Here is a 19,066-nt window from a genome sequence, read left to right as displayed (position 1 = left end):
TTCAATGGACAAAAAATTGGGGGACCATTCTTCGTTATAATAAAAGAGCTGGGCCATCAAAATAACTATTTCCTTCCGAACGAGGACATCTTTGATCCCCTTCTTGTTCCTTCCGATAGACTTCCTTTGCATCGTAGCTTCCATCGAAATGCATGTTAGAATTTTTCTGTGGAACTTTATTCTTCTATGGTATGGGACAGTGGTCGACAAACTCATTAGTAGACTGCGGATTTTATGCATTTATGAAAAAAATGGGTACATGTAATTTAAAGCAGCGGGCATGTTAAAACAATTAAGGCCATTAATGTGTTAGTTTCAGCTTAATAGAATAATTAAAAGAAGAATACAATTTTTATTTGGCTCCTGTGTCCTACATTCAATGCAAACATTTTTTATTTTGCATAAAGATCCGCAGTCTACTCATTAGTCAAAAGAGCCAAATTCTGAGAGCCAAATTTCTTTACAAGAACCGTTTCTAGAAGTCGGTTAAAACTAGGTACACTGAATAAAACTAGAATTGGATTTGAATTTAGATAAAACTACTTAATATTTTATATGATTTTATTTGACCATTTGAATTTAGATATACATAACACACTGACCGATTGAAAATTGTATTCAAATACTATTGAATTTAAAAAAAAATAGATTATTTTATCACGTCATTCGTGGAAGAGCCGCATGTGTCTGGGGGAAGGTAAGTGAAGACACCCTCGCCTACCCCGCTCTGTGGCCAGAACCTTCACAAATCTTTCCTTTTCTATGAATCGACTGCGACATACGATTTTCATTATAATATATATGCAACCATGAAGGAGCTCATTGGACAATTCCCGATGAAAACATTTTCACGATCTCGAAAGCATATTTTGAATACCGTTCAAGAATTCCGCGTTTCCGTTTCAGCTCCGCCGACGTTGATCGCTTCCCCGGAGAGTCAGAGCGCGATGGAAGGCGATTCCGTGACGTTGGTGTGTTCCTATTCCGGAATGGAGCCGCCGGTGACCCACGTGCGCTGGTTAAAAGACGGGGAACCGTTGAAGGAAACTGGAGGACCGACCAGACACCGAGTCACCGACAACCACGGCAACGTGACTCTGCACTTCAAGAGCGCTGACCTGTCCGACAAGGGGACCTACGTCTGCGAGGTGTTCACGAAAGGCTTCCCATCGATATTTTCGGAGCCGGCTACCCTGACCGTCGAAGAGAAGCTCAAATTCTCCCCGCAGCCGGTCGACAAACGGCTGGAGCTCGGCACCACGGCGAAGGTCCCCTGCAAGTCCCAGGGCGCGACCAATCCCGTGGTCAAGTGGATCAAGGAGGGCGCCGGCGAGGAATTCCCGAAACACGTGCAGGACATCAACGGCACGCTCCACTTCAACGGTGTCCTCGGGGAGGACAAAGGCCGCTACACTTGCATTGCCACCAACGCTCAGGGATCGATCAACCACACGATCAGCATCGACGTTGTCAGTAAGTGCGATGGCGTATCATCAAGTAGGACTCTTACTATCCTGATTACTCATTGTCACTTGAAGTCTGGATTCAGTAGTGGATCCGAATATCCGAAATGAGATGTCCGGATAGCAGGAACATTAGTCCTCGTATTCGCATTTCTAGTTGCAATGAGTAGACTGCGGACCTTTATGCAAGATAACAATTTTCTGCATTTGTTATGGGTAGTAGTCGTGTGTAAAGCGGCTTCTCAGCTTGTACCACTCTTTGGACCAGCGTCTATTTCTCTTTCTCTTTGATTTTTTTTTGTTCGCACAGTGAAAGAGTCAATGCTAGAAAACCCAAATCCGAACTGGAACACATTTCGAAATTCACACCAAGAACACCACTGAAACAGCCCCGACCATGCGGCACGAATATTCTTGCCGGAATGAGTATTGGTGCGCTTCAATATAGAGTATAGAGCGTCAATGTTGACGCGAATATTGACAATATTAACGATGCCAATGTAGTGTTTTCAGCTTGTTAACATTATCGAAGTAAGAACGTCTATCTGGCTCCAGTCTCTTGAAAATGATGCAGACAATTTTTATTTTGCATGAAAATCCGCAGTCTAGTTATGAGATTCAGAAGACACTTCTTTCGGTTACGGACATCCATATAGCGATTTATATTTCGATTCGATAACGGAGTATGCAACAGGCTAAGCATAACTGAATCGTGTACCCCCGCCCTGTGCCGTCCCGCGAGATATGCTCCCGGCTTCAGTGGATGATAGTACTTACGGTTGTAGTACATGAAATTAGATTCGGCTCTCGTCGCGTTAATGAATCTGTCTCGACGCTAACTGGATTGGTTGGTTTACACAGTCGCGCCCAAGTTTACGATTCAACCGCTGAACCCGACGGAGGCGATCGAGGGATATTCGGTGATGTTGCCGTGCGCGGCGGAAGGCGACCCTAAGCCGACCATACAGTGGGACAAGGACTCGCGTATGAACAACTTGAACAATTCTCGCTTCGAAGTTCTGGGCAACGGAACTTTGTACATAAAGGAAGTGTACTTGGGCGACCAGGGAAAGTACGGATGCACGGCGGGCAACAGCGGAGGATTGAAACGGGAAGAGGTTCAGTTGAACGTGAAAGGTAACGAGCTGATTCTGTGGTACAAAACGTTTCTACGGTACGCGATTCCTATCTGAGAGTAACGACACGTTATCTCTTTGCAGCCGGCGACACCTACAGATTCGATATGGACCCGGAAGTCAGCGACGACGGATCGATGATGACGAAAACGGTGACGATTACGCTGAGCGCTGCTGCGGCTTACATGGTTCTTGTCGTGGGCTTGATGCTGTACTGTCGGTACCGTCGTCGTCGCAGGAAGCAGCAGTATCTTCAGGAACAGGCCGAAGGTATCGTATCGCGGAAAGATATCTGGCGGTCGAGCAAAAATCGTTTAAAGACGCGTTGTAAAATCAGGCGTTAGAAACTATTTTAACTCCAAAATCTAATAGAAGTTTGTCTGTTCGTTTGTTTTTCTAATGAAAAACATTTCATACGCGCGGAGAAGTGAACGTTTGTTCATATCGCACTTAAAGTTTTAGCAGACTATCGAATACAAAAGATTCAGTGTCGTGAAAATGGTTCTGTATTGTGGTATAAGATATGAGTGTAAAGGGTTAATTTTTGGAGCTCGAGGTCATTCCAAGATGGGGCAAGAGTTAGTTTTCTCTCGTGCTCCACACAGTACTCATTGTCAGTCACACAGTGATACATGTGGTGTCCTGAATACACCGCGCGGGTAGTAATAAACCACCCTGTACATTATTTTGCCAACTACGTGTCGTACCATTTTGCCCGACCACAAGTATCGACGATTTCTGGATCCGTCGTTGAACGATATTGTATTTGCGCAGAGAAACTGGAGAACGGAGAGGTCCAGGAGGAGCAGCAGACCGAGCTGAAGGAGACCGGCAACAGTAAGATGAACTCGACGCACAAGAAGAAGGAGAACCGGGACTCTCACAACAAAAGCGACGGGGCGGACACCGCTCAGAGCCAGAGCAGCAACCAGTCGAAAAAGTCCAAGTCGAACTACGATAAGATCGCGGTCTCGCGGAGCAACTTGAAGGAGCTGAAGCCTCTTGGCCGCGGCGAGTTCGGCGAGATCTACTCGACGAAATATCAGGTGGAGGGCGACAAGGAGACGCTGGTGATGGTCAAGAGTCTGACGAACACGAAGGACGAGATATCTCTGCAGGAGTTCAAGCGGCAATTGGATCTGTTGCACAAGCTGAGCCACGAGAACGTGGTGAAGCTGATCGGGCTATGCCGCGAGGAAGAACCGGACTACATGATCCTCGAGTACACCGACTGGGGCGATTTGAAGCAGTTCCTGATCGCCTCGAGGAAAGACAACGGCTCGAGTCCGACCCACGAGACGAAACAGCCCCGAGCACCGCAGCTCTCCGTCGCTCAGATCCTCTCGCTGTCGAACCAGGCGGCGAAGGGTCTGAAGCATCTCGCCGACACACGTTTGGTCCACAAGGATATAGCCGCCCGGAACTGTTTGATCGCCAGCAATCTGACGATCAAGATCTCGATGCCGTGCATGACCAAAGAGCCGTACCAGCAGGAGTACACCAAACACCGGAACCAAGTAATCCCGTTGAGATGGCTGCCGTACGAGGTGGTCTACGAGGACGAGTACTCGACCAAGAGCGACGTTTACTCGTTCGCCTGCCTCGTCTGGGAGATGTTCCACCAGGGCGAGCTGCCGTTCAACAAGATGAACGACGAGTCCGTGTTGGCCGCGCTAAAAGCTCAAACGCTCGCGTGGAAGCCGCACAAAGCGGCTCCGCCGGCTCTGCAGGAGCTGCAAGCTCTCTGCTGGGCAATCGATCCACGAGAGAGGCCGACCTTCGACGAGGTCGTTTCGAAAATAGGTGAAATTGTCGTCGACAGTTGTCTCTAGATTGATCGACGATGCCACGAGGCTCTAAATCGGAGGTACCGAAGCAGGGGTAACGATCGCGCGTAAACCGATTCAGGAGATCGAACGAGAACAGAGACTAGAAGAGGAGCACAGCGTTACCAAACGATATGTATTCCCCTCTACCGCTAACAATAAGTGTGGCTCGATTCTCCTCTAGCGAATTTCTGCGCGAGGGGATACGTGAGTCACATTACTCCCACTACCGCTGCTAGTACATATTCTCCTCGCGCGGAGAGTCGCTAGAGGGGAATTCGATAGTGGAGAGGGAAGTGCAAAGACTTTTTCTGGGAACGCGCGCTGAAGAGGAGAGGAGAACGGCGCTTGGAGCTCGGTACTCGCGATGGTTACCCGTGTTCCGGTATTCTGTCGCGTCCATTAGGTCGTTAAGGATATAATTTATTTGCAACGCAAGGATCCGCTCCAATGACTGCTAACGTATGTCGGATTAAAGTTAAGGATACCGTACGGCCCACCGTACACGCTACAATATTATACGACTAAACGCAATATTTAGTACTCAGTATCAGTGTAACGATATAGGTATATCGGTCACGATCGCACATCGAATATTTGTAAGTTTACGCTGTATTGTCGTCACGGCAGAGATCGCAAGCTACAAATGTGAACGCGCATCGTATTAAGAAAGTATCACGACCATATCAACAATCGAACGAACGACGATTTTTATATCCGCCTAATTCCGCGTCTTGACACTCGTTGTATTCTGTTAAGGATTTAAGGCTTAAGGATTATTTATATAGCAACCGCTTGTGTCTACCGTGAGGCAACAAGAGAGAGAGAGAGAGAGAGGGAGGGGAGGGAAAGAGGATTGAGAAAAGACACGAGGAACTCGAGACCGCTCGATATCCGACTCGAACAAGATAACGGGCGCGCGACGGGCTTGTACATATCGAGGGAATAACCGTAAGTTCATTCGTTAGGTAGAATCGCGATGTTCCGGTTTGATTTTCAGCTTGATTTCGATTCTGACTCCGATTTTCATAAAGACTTTCGATGGATCACGACGCTGTCGGTCGTCGTTGTTTCTTGGTCACGATAGAGCTCCATTTCGTGCTCCAGCTTATGAGTTACGGGTTGCTTTCGTACGTTCGAGAGCGAATAGGTTACAGCTGGTTCTAGTTTCTTCGCGAAATCCCACGGGAACAACGTAGAGGTGTCTCTCGACCGTCCACGGGTATCGCGAAAGTTCTTCGGTACAACGAAGCCGTTTCAGTCGATCGCGTTCCCGTTCCCGCACGATTCTGATCGATACGATATCTTTGATTTCGCCCGGGCAACACACGTTTCGATTCGTCCCGGACCGTTCGGGTTTCCGGGATTCTGCACGCTCCCGTCGGCCTAAGGTGGGATCTCCTAAGCGCGTCTGGACGCAGCGTTTCGCGATCCTGGCGCCTGCTACACTCCATTCGTCACGAGCGCAAACTTGCGCGTCGAATAGTGTACGGACAGCAAAACGCTGCGACCAGACGCGCTCAGAGGATCCCACCTTCACGAATCTTTCGTCGCTTCGAGTTCGAGGAGCGAGGGACTGTAAGAGGGTACAAAGGACCGCGAGAATAAATCTCCAAACTACAGAAACGAGAAGACAAGACACAACAAGTGGTACTCGAATCGATACGAACGTATCACGTACTCTGCATCCGATATATTATAATTATTACGATTCATAATCACACGCTCGTCGAAGGGCACCGCGGCGTACACGTTCAGAGCTGTCCAACAGAAAATGTCGCGAAACAGTGAACAGTTTCCGCGAGTCCCGAAGAGAGGAGAAGCGTAACGATGACGCGCGATGCGAAACGTCGATCAATATTCCAAGTACTCAGCCGAGCTCTGCATACGTATACGCATATAAAATATATAATGTATCATATACGCATCTAGATGTACGAGAAAAAAAAACTAAGGTAAACACTGTCAGTGAGCATCTCCGTAACGTTAAAGGTTCATAATCATAGCAAATACGACCATTCCCCTAATTTAATGCACCCTCGTCGCACCGTAAACGCCGCGGGAGATTTAGACGCCGCTTTAGAGCAACGTCGAGGCCCGCGGAGTCGACGGAAATCACGATTTTGCGACGGCGTCGAGCGTTGCCGTCGATCGCTCGCGATTCGAAGCGTTCCGACGAAATGTCACAGGCTTCCCGCCTATAATCTCCGATTGCGATAACTTCTGACTGCGTACAGTCGGCCGTAAATCATCGTCGAGCAATTCCACTCCTGTGAGAGAAAGATGAAGAGAGAGAGAGAGAGAGAGAGAGAGAAAGGGAAAGAACGAAAGAGATGGAGAGAAAGAGAAATCGCGAAAGCCGATCGACGACGAGCGTTCGCGAAGCCGCTCGCAAACGGTCCAATCTGGATTGACCAGATGCTTCCTAAATGTTCGCAGTATATGCCAAGAAGATATTCTTGTAACATAAAATACATACGTTAGGAACATACCTTGCAGCAACTTCGCTCGCGCTTGGATAAAATCGTCGAGGCCGAGATCGATCGGGCCCCGACGAGACCAAACCGTGCTCATATCATTCGCCGATCGAATTTCCCGGAGGCCGCGATCGTCGACCCGTCGTCTTGTCTGGGGAAAAAATGCGACGCGGCACGACACGAGGCGATACGGTTTTCCAGTCGCTCTCGCTCGCGATCGTCGCTCGTCTGGAAAAGTTTACACTCGAGTTTATCGCGCGCGCGAGGCTATTCTCTCTCGCGTGCTCGCGTTTTACGTTCGCGTTCGCTGTCGCCGTCTCGCGTAATTGGATGGCAAGACGAGGGGGTCGACTCGGCCGAGCACATCGAGAGAAACAAAGAAAAACAGAGAGACAGAGAGGGCGAGAATCAGACCGAGAAAGAAAGAGAGGGAGAGAAAGGTTGAGAGAAAAAGAGTTAGAGAGCGAAAGAAAGAATGTATGAGAGAGGGGGAGCGAGAGTGAGAATGATAGAGAAGAAAAGTGCTGCGCCGGTGATTTTTAACGAAGCGATCTACATATTATTACGCCTAATGTGTCTAGTCATACACGGTGGGAGAACTGTAAGCGAGCAGCGAACGCAAGATCCATTTTTTGAACGAACGTTTTTCATATCCGTAGACGTTTTGTAACCGATTTTTTCTTTCTTACAGTATTTTGTAAATATTTGTACTTTTTTATCTACACATCGTACTTATGAATCTTTGCAATAGTATGTGCTACGATTAAATAAAGGTGGATAAAAATATAAGTGTACGTACCGATTTATTTCTGGCGCCCCGAACCTTTCTATGTGCTTCCTTGTAGTTACACGTCGACACCGACTGTTCAGGATTGAATATTGAATATTGAATATTATTATTATTATTACAGGGTGACAAGAAATAACGGAGTTAATCATTTCTTATTATAATTCTGTTAAATCGACAAATTTTGAAAAACCAAATAATAACAACCATAACATGGACCTTTAGTATTCATATATTTAAGAAGTTTCGAAATGGCCACCCTTTGCACCGATACAGAGGCTCAAACGTGTCTTGAAATTTTAATGTAAACGTGGTTTTTAAAAGGTTTTTTTATATATATTTTTTTTATCATCAATGCATAAAATCCGCGGTCTAATTATAAATTTTTTCTTTATTTACGTGAATTTTGGGAAAAACTTCCAGATGGTCGACCGTACCATAAAATCGTTCCTAGAGTCCTTACCCGAACACCGACACTGAAAACTAGAGACGATTAGAGAGGGACACATATTTCGATTGGAAACGACACACCGTGGTATTACCTAATCAAATTTATTTTTACTTAATATTTCGTAGTACAGTCTATGTCTATTTATGATATATAAAATAACGTAGTCGTCGAATGTAAAATGGGTGAAAACGAAAGAACGCTCGTAAACGCCGACCGAGCGGGCGGCCGGAAAAGAAAAATCGAGTCAGAGGCAGTCGTACGGTGTGATTATTAAATGCTTTATGTATATTTATAGTATTTATATATATATATTTTTTTTCGTATATGTATAGGAAATCAACGTGTATACGAAGAGAAAAACCGATAAACGCAGTTTTGACGCGAGAAGAGTATGTTTAGTAATACTTATATTATTTATATATAAAGTCTAATGAATTACTTAATCCGTTACTTATAGTACTTAATTCATTAATATAGTAGCAGCCTCACTCTCTAAATAGTACTAAATATAATAATGGTATAATGCGGTAATTATATCGTTAATATAGATTATTAACGTCATAAATAATAATCGTCAGAATCGTATAATAAACAATCGTACAATGTGTTTTTTGTGATTTTAGTGTTTTTCCTTTTTTTCTTTAAATGTTATCATATAGTAATAATCACAATAGCGTATTCTGAAAAATAGATCAGGGTCCCATGGGCAGAGAGCGGAGTACCTCGTTTAATACCGAATCACCAGATTAGCAAATTAGCAAATTACCGTCGAAAATCGCCAAAGCGTGTGCGAATCACGCGCGAGCGTGCACATGCTACACATGTGTGGATGCGCGCATGCACTCGTGTCCCTCGATTCCCCATCGACCGAACGACCCACCCATCGACCGATCGATCGATCGTTCGGCCTATCGGCTCTAGAGAGACACTGACGGAAAGATTTACGACCGATCGGAAATTCTCTCTTCCCTGTTCCTCGATCGATCCCCGAACAACCGGTTCCCAAGAAGACAAAGGCGAACGGACGATTCGGCCGCGAGACTCGCCTCGTAAACAGTAGGAGGAGTAGTAGTAGTCGTAGTCGTAGTAGTAATAGTAATAGTATCCCTAGCATTAATAGTAGTCGGTAGTACCGATTGTATCTACCGATTCGCAGTAGTAGTACCATACGCTATCGCTCGTTACTGTCGCGGCGAACCGGTTCTCGTCAGGCTGGCGGACGTTCCGCGACCCTTTGCGTATCCGCGGAACGTCCGAGTATCGTATCGAGCTCTCGACGGGATCGTCCGTTTGCCGTTCACCGATCGCGAGACGCGGAATCCATCTTGCAACGGGTTTCGCGAATTCCTCGAAGCGAAGTATTTCGAAGGAGCCTCTCGATCGCGTTCCCGTTCGCGACTTGGAAACTTGGCTCCTCTCTCGCTCGCCTTCTACATAGTAACACGGACGTCGCGTATCGAACGGTCGGGGAAGAACGATCGTTGTCGCGGGTTACGCCTGTCTCTGTCCGGCCAAAGACTGGCAATCGACTTGGAAACCCGCCGGCGCGGCACGGCCCAGCCCGGCCCGACTCTTTTCTCCGCGTTTCTCCGCGTTCCTCCACCGATTCCCGTCCGTGCACGCGTCCCGCTTCCTCTTCCCTCTTTGCACGTCTATTTTCTCTCCCCTCGCGGTGCTCCTCCCTCTCCGCAACCAACCAGCCTCTCGCGTTTGCATTTTAATCGCGTCTCTGCCGCTCTGCCTAGGGAACCCACTATAACAGGGCACTATGAACAGCAGTCTGCTGGCTAAGTGACTTTCCGAATCTACAATCGCTCCTCTTCATTTTCTCCCCCTCTCGCTCGCATTTTCTTCCTCTCCCATTCCTTTCGTTTCACTCTCTCTCTCTCGCGCACTCTTTCTCTCTCATTCTTTCTCTTCCTCTCACTCTAGCTTCTTTCTCTCCGCACCACGCTCGTTCTCGTTCGTTCCGTCGTTCCGTTTGTTCGTCCCACACGACTTTCCCCGGTATTTCTCTCTCTCTCTCTTTCAATTCCCGCTCTCCCGGTTTCCATTTCTTTTCTCATCCCGACCCTTAATCCCACTTGAAACGCGACGTGACGCGACGTGACGTAACGCGACATCACACGATGTGACGTGACGTGACGTGACGTGACGCACCGTATCTTTCTTCTAAGCCTTTCTTCTGCGACGAACATCCTGACTTTCCCTCTCTTCATAATAGCGAACTATGTCAGGCATAACAGACGCAATACGGTAATGGAAACGAGTCCTTCTTTTCCTCTCGTCTCCTCGTCGCCCCGTCCACCGCTCCGTTTCGTTTCGTTTCGTCCGCTCTCCGCCCCCTGATTCCTTCGTCGCGACATTTTCTCCCTACCAAGAAGCAAACGCCTCGAGATAGAGACTCCGTGGCATCTCATTTTCTTTCCGTGGACACGAACATTCGGTTTCGTCGCGCCGAATCCGAATCAGGGGCTTTGGTCACATTCGGATCGTTAGATCAGCGCGGACGAGGAGTCGACAGCGATTTAGGTAACTCCGTTCAACATCCGCCTCGGAATCGACAAAAGCACTCGTATGCCAGCATGCTTCTCCTATGTCAGCGTTCACACTACGTGTCAGACGATAGTAAATCACTACTGTACCTTTTTTTGTCGCGTTATGATGCTTTTACTTTACTTTTTTAAATTATTTTTTATTCGTTAATATTAGACGTGCCGTGTCTCTATCGTCAGCCTACTGCGGAAACACTACTTATCGTTCTCCGTTCTCGTCCTTACTCTCTCACTCATTCACTCTCTTTCTCTCACCCTTTCTTTCTCCATCGCTGTCTCTCGCGCTCGTTCCACGCATTCTCGCATACACCGTTCTCGTTCGCATTCTCGATTCTCGCGTTTCATCGCGTCGCATCATCCATTCACCCCCTGCGTTCATAAAGAGTATTATATAATATCATTCTCGTGTCGTTACAATATAATTATCGGCAATAATATACCTTCGGTATTAATGCAATATCGTTATTATTAGTATCGTTAATATTATTATTAATTATTATTCATTCCCCGTGTACAATATTCTTTTAAAATCGGTCCAGCCCCCCCACAGAACAGCCCCAAAGAAACCCTTGTCGGGGAGCCATGTGAACAAATGGAACTTGTTGCGAAACTCGAAACGCCGCGTCCGAAATTTTTACTCTTCTCATCCCTCTAACACGCTCGCCTCTTTTCCTTCGCACACTATCACTCTCTCACTCTGTCTCTCACGCTGGTTCGCACGCTCTCACATACATTCTTGCACGCATCCTCCCTCGAACGGTGTTCTCGTCGATCAATTACAGTGAGTCGCGCGACCGTGCACGATAATTATGCAAAAAGGCCTGCTCCCCGGCTAATTTCACCGTATCGCGTTCGAAATCGCAACTCTGCCTGGCCGTTCTCGTTCGAAATCGCGCGTTTCGCCTCGGTCTCGTCGTACGCACGGATTAAAGACGGCGAAACACGTCTGTCCCTCGGCGTACGATTCGTAGCTCGATTCTGTGTTTTGTTAAAAAAGTCGGAGAGCAACGTATACAATGGACAAGGAGTTACGATACGCGTCTTGGAACGATCGATAAGCATGCCGGTGATTCGGTTGTAATTGACAGTGAATGCGCGCGTGCCACGAGGAACGGACGTTTCTCGAGATTTCGTCGAAGACACGCGGCAGAGTCGTGCACTCGGGGAACGTACCTCTTTACAAAGGTGCACGATGTTCGACTATACGGAAACACTGTCTTTTTCTCATTCTCTCTGTTTCATTCTCGCAAATTCTCGTGGAATATCTGTTGGTAGGGTGACCGCACGCTTACCCCCGAACATCGAGCGCTCACCCCCGGCCGAATGTCTCTATCAGTTACAGTAAAAAATAGCGTAAACGGCACTGCATTAGGAAGAAGCAAAATACGTGTTACGTTCTCGTTAATTTATCGTTGATAAATACTACAAGTGTTCGTCTCTTTTGTTCGCCGTTCGAAAGTCATTCGACAATCGCAATCGTTCATGCGATTTAATGTGATTAATATACTTGGTGGTTATCGGTACGTGTGTTGAATAGCGGTACAAGTAACGGTTTAGATCATCGTTCACCCGATTAGAAAGCGTAACGAGGGCTCGGGCCGTGATGAATTTTTCGCGGAGCCGGATATTTAGGATAGTCCCGTGTAACTCTTTCTGCTTGTCGCTCTCTCTCACTTTTTCTCTCTCACTATCACGCACACATGCTCTCTTTCTTTCTTTCTAGTCAAATCAAAACGAAACGGATGAAGAGAAAAGAAACGAAAGATCTATGTATACGTGAACTATGTATAGATGCGTATGTATACTTGTTCTCGTTTTCTTTCTCTCTGCGCTCTCGTCTCTCTCTCTCTCTCGTTCTCGCACTATTTTCCTCACTCTCTTTCAGTCTCACGCATCCACTCGCATTCCCTGACGTTCTACAAGTTCGCTGCGGTTTCTTTGTTTCTCATTTCTCGTTTCTCATTTAATTACAAAGCACGAAAAAGGGCGACTCGTCGCTCCGCGGCCGCCACGAGCCGAGCCGAGCCGAGCCGTGTCGAGCCGATCGATCTCCTCTCGCGCCGTGAACAATTTCCTCTGTAACATCGTCCTATCGTCGAGGAGGACTCCGCGGGAGGAGGATCGAGGCCGCCGGGTCTGGCACATTTAACACGCGATTCGAACGACGCGATCGCGAAGCGCTCCAAAGTCCCTCTTGCGAATTACGCTCAACGCTAGTAGTTCAATTTTCATAACTTTAGGTACTAATGTGTTTTTTTCTTCTGCTCTCCTCGCCGTTCTCTTTCTCTCGCTCTCCTTCTATCTCTCGCCCACTCCAACGTTCCTGCTTCACTTCGACCATCCTCGAATCCACCGATCCGCTTTCTCACACTATCTTTCTGTCTCTCTCTTTCTCTTGTCGCTTACAACTCCCGTACAATTTCCGCGTATCATTGTAAAACTATGACGTCTAAAATGTTCGAATTAACGCTAGATCCTCGATATTAATAATCAGATCGGATAAATTAATAGTCGTTAATAACCGTGTATGTATCCAACTAGGCTAGACTTCGACGGAAAAATATATTTATAAAAAGTTATAATATTAATATACGTTTCAAGCGTTCTATATATATATTTTTTTATTTATATTTATTTATATTTATATATATATATATATATTTATGTATGTATATATATATATATATATATATATAGATATATATATACCGTTTGCTAATCCTCTACTTATGATCTAAGCTTTCATCGTCAAAACTCTTGTCCCATACATGCTGCGATCTCTAAACCGGGACCGAACCCTCTGAAACGGGAACGTCCCGGGGTGTATCTACCTAATATTCTCTTTCTCAATTTATAATCGTAATAACTGGCTAAACTTTTCACGCTCAAGCACACGCGCATTCTCTCGATCTTCTCGTCTCTCTCGTTTATATTTTTTTGTTCGCTTCCTTTCGTTCCCTAGCCTTCCCTTTAGAAATATACAGCCGAACGTAACTCGAGCCTACCAAGCGATTGAAATGAAATAATGCATGAAATTGTCGCGTCCCGTCGTATGCTCGTATGCGACGCATCGGCAACGCAAACTCACCCCCGTCTATCTCCCACCCATCCCGAAAAATTCTTCGTGTCCCCCGTTTTCCCGCTTCGTTTCGCTTCCCTTTTCTATATTCTATTCTCTTTTTCGATTTCCTCCCTTCGTCTGTTCCACGTTCGCGATCGAACCACGCCAACAACACCCGCGAAACGAAATCCGAACCATCGAACGGAGAAATTCAACCGATAACACTGAAACAAAACTTTGCTCGCACGACGAACGTCTTCGCGAATCAATTTTCCCTTAGCAATCGTCTGTTTCTCTCTGTCTCTTTCTTTGCTTCTTTTTGTATCTTGGATGGAATCCGTTCCTTATTGGCTTAAACGATAGAACGCGCGAATCTCTTTTTTTGAACACGTTGAATGCGAACCTCTGTCGCCTCTCGGTTACCCTCTGACCCTAATTTTTATACGTTTCGATCCCCGTCGAAAGCACCGACGCTCGACTCGAAATACTCTCTCGGCCGTCTCCGTCTCGCGCGGTCCACGCGTTTCCGGTTCCGCCTCTCTCGAACGTGAACGTCTGAACACGCGCCTGCCTGCCACCGGACTCTATCTCCTCGTTCTCGAAAAATATCTCTCTGATCTCGCGCGCTTCCATCACCGCTCGCAAGGTTTTCATGCATTACTTGATTCCAAGACGATGCTCGCGCGCGCGTACAACATCCTCTGTCTCGGTCCGCACGCGTCTCGATTCCGCCGGATCGGTTCACGGTTTCCGGATCGAAAACTCTGGCCGATCGCCCTCCCGCCGACAAATTACAAATGTTTTGGCAAAGAGGTCGGGGGCGACGCCGACCGCGTAGCATCTTTGGCGTTAAGAAAATTTTCAGTCTCGCGATGAACACATAAACCCGCCAACGAATACAAAGAAACGGGGAAAGATTGTTGCGTCTCGTGCTTGGGGGGGGGGAAGGGGGCTTGGAAATATAAAAATATCAAAGTCGTAAACGCGGCGGAACGACGAGAAGGCGAGTACTTCGACGAAACGCCCCTTTTGGAAACGGGGAACCGAGACGCGTACGTTTTTGTGCGACGGGCCTCCTCCACCTGAGATTTCACCGTACCGTTTTGTGCGCCTCTGACCGTTCAACCATCGTCGCAACGACCAACAACGGCGCGTTTACTTTACGAATTAATATCTTTGGTATCGTGCCTGAGTCTTTCTATTCGCGAAACGATCGCTAGACGTGATATCTCGTAAGAATCTAACACACGGATAAAACACGCGAACCCCGCTCTGTCGCGTATCAAAACCTAGAAAACGTGCGCGCGCGCGTCCCTATCGGAACGACGCGAAGCAAGCCGGTTCAAAACACGCTACTCACACCAGAGATACAACTAGAGATTTTTTTGTCAGCGACGAGAAGCGTCGGGTTCGACTAAATAACATGGCAGCTTCGAAACGCGCGGATTTCCGCGTCTTTAAATTGTACGTGTACCGTGTATGTTCGCGCATAGTCCGCGTCTCATAACAAGATACTCGGAAGGAAACTGTCCAGTTGAGTCACACGCATTCTCCCTCTGTTTGTTTACCACTACTACTTCAGGTGTATCGCCGGAACGCTGCCCTTGCCCCTGTGTCGTCCCGGATTTCTTCTCATGAGACGCGAACGGTACGCGTAGCATATGTATGTATGTAAGTTTGAACGCGTAGAAATCGCGTCCCCTTTTTCCTTGTCGGCGCGTCGTTATGCTTGCGAGACGCGCAGCGCCAGTCGACCCCGTTCTCTTTCCTGCGTTGGAATCGCGTTTCAGCTTGCAAGAAAGTTCGGGGCATTGTCGTCGGATAAACGCCAGTCTTTTGTTACGAACAGGAACGCGCAGCAAGCTTCCGAGCTGAACCATCGGTGGATTCCGCGGGAAGAGACGCTGGTCGACGAGGTGCGAACGACGGCTCGTGTTGAAACGAGCCGAAACTTATCCGTACGAAGGAACGCGACGTGAATTTGTACTGTCGACAAAGGAAATCGTGTTCGTCGGTGTCGACGCAACGGTAGAACGATCCGACCGATTCCGGGGCCCGTCCTTTCGATAGAATTCGTTTCAGTCTTTCCATTTGATAAGGGGTGAATAGAGCGAGACAGGGCCCTTCCTCGATCGACAATCGAAAAGAGACATACCCGATGACGATCGGACTTCCTAGAGGAAAAAGGCGCGGCGATGAATTGTACGCGCGTGTATCGAACAACAACGCAAAAGAAAGATGGCCGCGTGACTCTCGCTGTTCAATTGTTCACAGAATATCGCGAGCTTTTCTCTCTCGTCTTCCGGAAGAAAAAGAAACGGAGATCGAACGAAGAAACAACGCGAAGCGAAAACCGGTGGCTTTCATCGTTGGCTCCGGGTGAGTCCGAAGATAGCCCTCGGAAAGGGCAGCGACCAATTCTTGTGAACAACGGATCGTCGAGTTCATCATCGCCGCGTCCATTCGCGGTTTATCGTCTGAAATTCATCGAAGAGAGTCGTTCAAGTCGCACTATCCTCTTCCCCCTGACATTTCCATCGTTCTCAATCCTTTTGTCTCATTCTCTCCGTCTTGCACCCTCTCTTTCTCTCTTTATTTCACGCACGCTCTCTTTCTTTCTGACCCTTACTCTCGCAACGCCTAGAAAACATCTCGTCATATAGAATATATCACATACGCGTTACCTCTAAACACACTGAAATAAGAAGCACTTTAAGATAGATGTCTACGTGTACCATCGGGCCCAGATTTCTAGATGGACTGATTCTCCTGTCTTTGTTTTCCCCTATGCCGCTCGTAAGAACTCTTAAACCGTTGTATATGCTATTTGTCGTTTTTCTTTTTTGTATATACGTGTTATTTACATACAAGCCCTGTACCTCACCGTTCGTTCTCTTACAACGCTTTTCTTTTTCTCTCTGCTTTGTCACCTTTCCCTCTGTCCAAACGAAAACACCTGCCACGCACCCTTTCGCTTCCGTTATCCTCTCTCTTTCTCTCACTCTCACTTTCTCTTTCTCTCTGTGCGTCTGTATTACGTATATTCTGTAGCTTGGAGAAACGCGCGCTTCCAAAACGTACGAGAAAATTAGGAATCGCGGGAAAATTCGACAACGACGACAGGCGACGACGACGATGACGACTCGTTGCCGAAAAGAACTGTCCAAGCGACAGCGAAGAGAGTCAGCCGACCGACCAAATCCATCGCAAAACAAAGACAAACGCGACGATTTCCGCGATTTCATACGGGAAAAGGATCGATCGTTTATGGCACGGTGCCGATCGCGACCGCGAAGCCCGATAACCTTCCGTCTTCGATTTCCTCTTGTCGACGATCGAATTACGAGGCACGCGGTAGTATTACGCGTACAATAATGGCACTGTCGATCACTCGCTAGTTTAAATATTACAACATTAGAAAAATCGCAACACGAGTCCCGACGATAGTCTCTTTTAATTGACTTCACACGAGAAGAAACCTTGCCGTAATACGACGCGCGTGCGCGCGCGCGACAAACATCCGGTTGAGAACGACCGAGTGTAAAAAAACGGCGGAGATCGCCGCGTTAACAAAGCTCTCTCCTCCGACGCGCCGTTGTGTCCCGCTCCGTTGCGAACCGGACGAACGAGCTCGATCCAAGAGAAATCTGCTTTCCTCCGTCCACGCGGCGGGAGGAAGACTCTCCGAGTCGGAGTCGGGATTCGAATCGAAACGAAATGCGTCGATCTCGCGTTCTCTTGTCTCGTTGTTGACCGTGCGACACTCTCGGGGCGCGATCTCGCCGATCTATCGACTCGACCGACGCGCGTATATCTCTCTAGCTATGTTGCGTGTATGTATGGGGGTGTATATCGGCGAAAATTCGAACGGTGTTTCCGCGCAACGAAACCGGTCGAAAATTGGGGAGGAGAAGGGGGAAGTGTGACGATTTTCCTCTGCTCGAGAGGTTCGAACGCGCCCCACTACTTCGCAGTGGCGCTTACACGAGATCGGTATGCGCGACAGATCTCCGATGGAACGACGCGTCGACTGCCGGTGGTAGCATCGTTGGTATCGTTGCTGGTGTTGCTATTGTTGTTGCGGTTGCGTTTGCGGTTGCGATTGCTGTTGCTGGCGTCGCGTAACAAGAAGCGGTGTACGACGGCGGCGGTGAGGATCGCGCCGACGACGACGACGATGACTATGAGCGGTAGATGAAGCTGCAGGGCGGCGTCGGCGGTGGTGGCGAGCCGCCGGTCATGGCGATCGGTACGAGAGTTGGCGAGGGTGACGAGGAGGGAGGTGACGGGGAACTGGACGAGACGCTCGAGGGCGGCGAGGGCGACTCGAGCGTCCTCGGGCCCGCGAGCTCGCGGTTCGAAAGTCCCCCGGACGTGACAATCGCGTTACGGCGATTGCGCGCCGGCCGTCCTAGGCTCCGGTGACGGCCGCCTCCCTCCTCGCTCGTTTCTCAGAGATAAACCTTCTTGACGCTGCGGGTGGTCGCGAACCCGTCGTTGCGACGGTACGCGTCGCCCTGGTGCGACCGCAGGGTACCGAAGTTGTCCCTCGGACCGCGGAACCCGTAACCGTCCGGAAACTGGAACAACGTTTCCGTCGGCGTCGGCGGCGGTTTTCGCATCGTCCCTTTCGGCGAGTGCAGCTTCGGAGGCTGCGGCACCAGAACCGGCTCTGCGTACGTCACCTCCTCCTGCGGCAAGAGTTTCGGCTCCGGCGCTAGCCTGCTGCAACCACAAAAATCGATTGACGACTCATTAACTCCATAACTTGTACAGTCCTCGACAAAATAATAAGACACCTAGCATATTTTTCAATTTCTTGTATTTAAAGGTGGAAAGTGTACACTCCGGTGTATCCTATATATTACATACTATTTCCAAAGTAAACATTGAAAACCTTAGGATTGTATCGCATACCATAGCAAAATTAGAGAAAGATATGTAAACACGGTAAACACAAGAAATTTAAAAATATGCTAGGTGTCTCATTATTTTGTCGAGGACTGTAAACTCGTCTCTCCTCTTAGCATCGGACACAGAAGGTTCTCGCTCATTGCACCCTTTTTTATGAAGGGACTGGTCAAAAAAATGCATAACGCACACCCCAGAAGGGGGTAGTCTAGGGCTCACGCTCATTACAACCTACGCTCAGTGGAAATGGTAATTTCGTGAAGGTGTTGCTACTGTTTCTTTATATGTTAGAAGTACACGATAATCGCGGCTTCAATCCAACAGTGGGGGAGTTCCAGATGGGAAATGAAAAACCTCGGATCTTGCCCGAAATTTCGGTCCCATTCTCGCGCAACGAGC

At 48.0% G+C, this 19,066-nt stretch overlaps 2 protein-coding genes across 4 annotated transcripts in view; one reads left to right on the top strand and one right to left on the bottom strand.

Moving 5' to 3' along the window:
• Positions 1-7,696, top strand: part of LOC143208610 (tyrosine-protein kinase-like otk) — a 48,104-nt gene extending 40,408 nt beyond the window's left edge. Inside the window, exons 6-9 of the mRNA XM_076423148.1 lie at positions 907-1,473; positions 2,325-2,600; positions 2,684-2,869; positions 3,374-7,696. Coding sequence (XP_076279263.1) covers positions 907-1,473; positions 2,325-2,600; positions 2,684-2,869; positions 3,374-4,431 — 2,087 coding nt within the window. The 3' untranslated portion in view covers positions 4,432-7,696. The remainder of the gene's footprint in view (positions 1-906; positions 1,474-2,324; positions 2,601-2,683; positions 2,870-3,373) is intronic.
• The window catches only part of Sema1a (semaphorin 1a), a 181,099-nt gene continuing 167,943 nt past the window's right edge, over positions 5,911-19,066 (bottom strand). For 2 of the 3 annotated variants that reach the window (XM_076423157.1, XM_076423159.1), the window contains one exon: positions 5,911-18,481. In XM_076423157.1, the coding sequence (XP_076279272.1) occupies positions 18,208-18,481 (274 nt within the window). In that variant the 3' untranslated portion in view covers positions 5,911-18,207. The remainder of the gene's footprint in view (positions 18,482-19,066) is intronic. The other variant, XM_076423158.1, reaches the window with a different exon arrangement.

The sequence above is a fragment of the Lasioglossum baleicum genome, chromosome 5 (assembly GCF_051020765.1).
Source record: "Lasioglossum baleicum chromosome 5, iyLasBale1, whole genome shotgun sequence".
In the NCBI taxonomy this organism is placed as follows: Eukaryota; Metazoa; Arthropoda; class Insecta; order Hymenoptera; family Halictidae; genus Lasioglossum; species Lasioglossum baleicum.
This window is presented reverse-complemented; position numbering and strand designations above follow the sequence as displayed.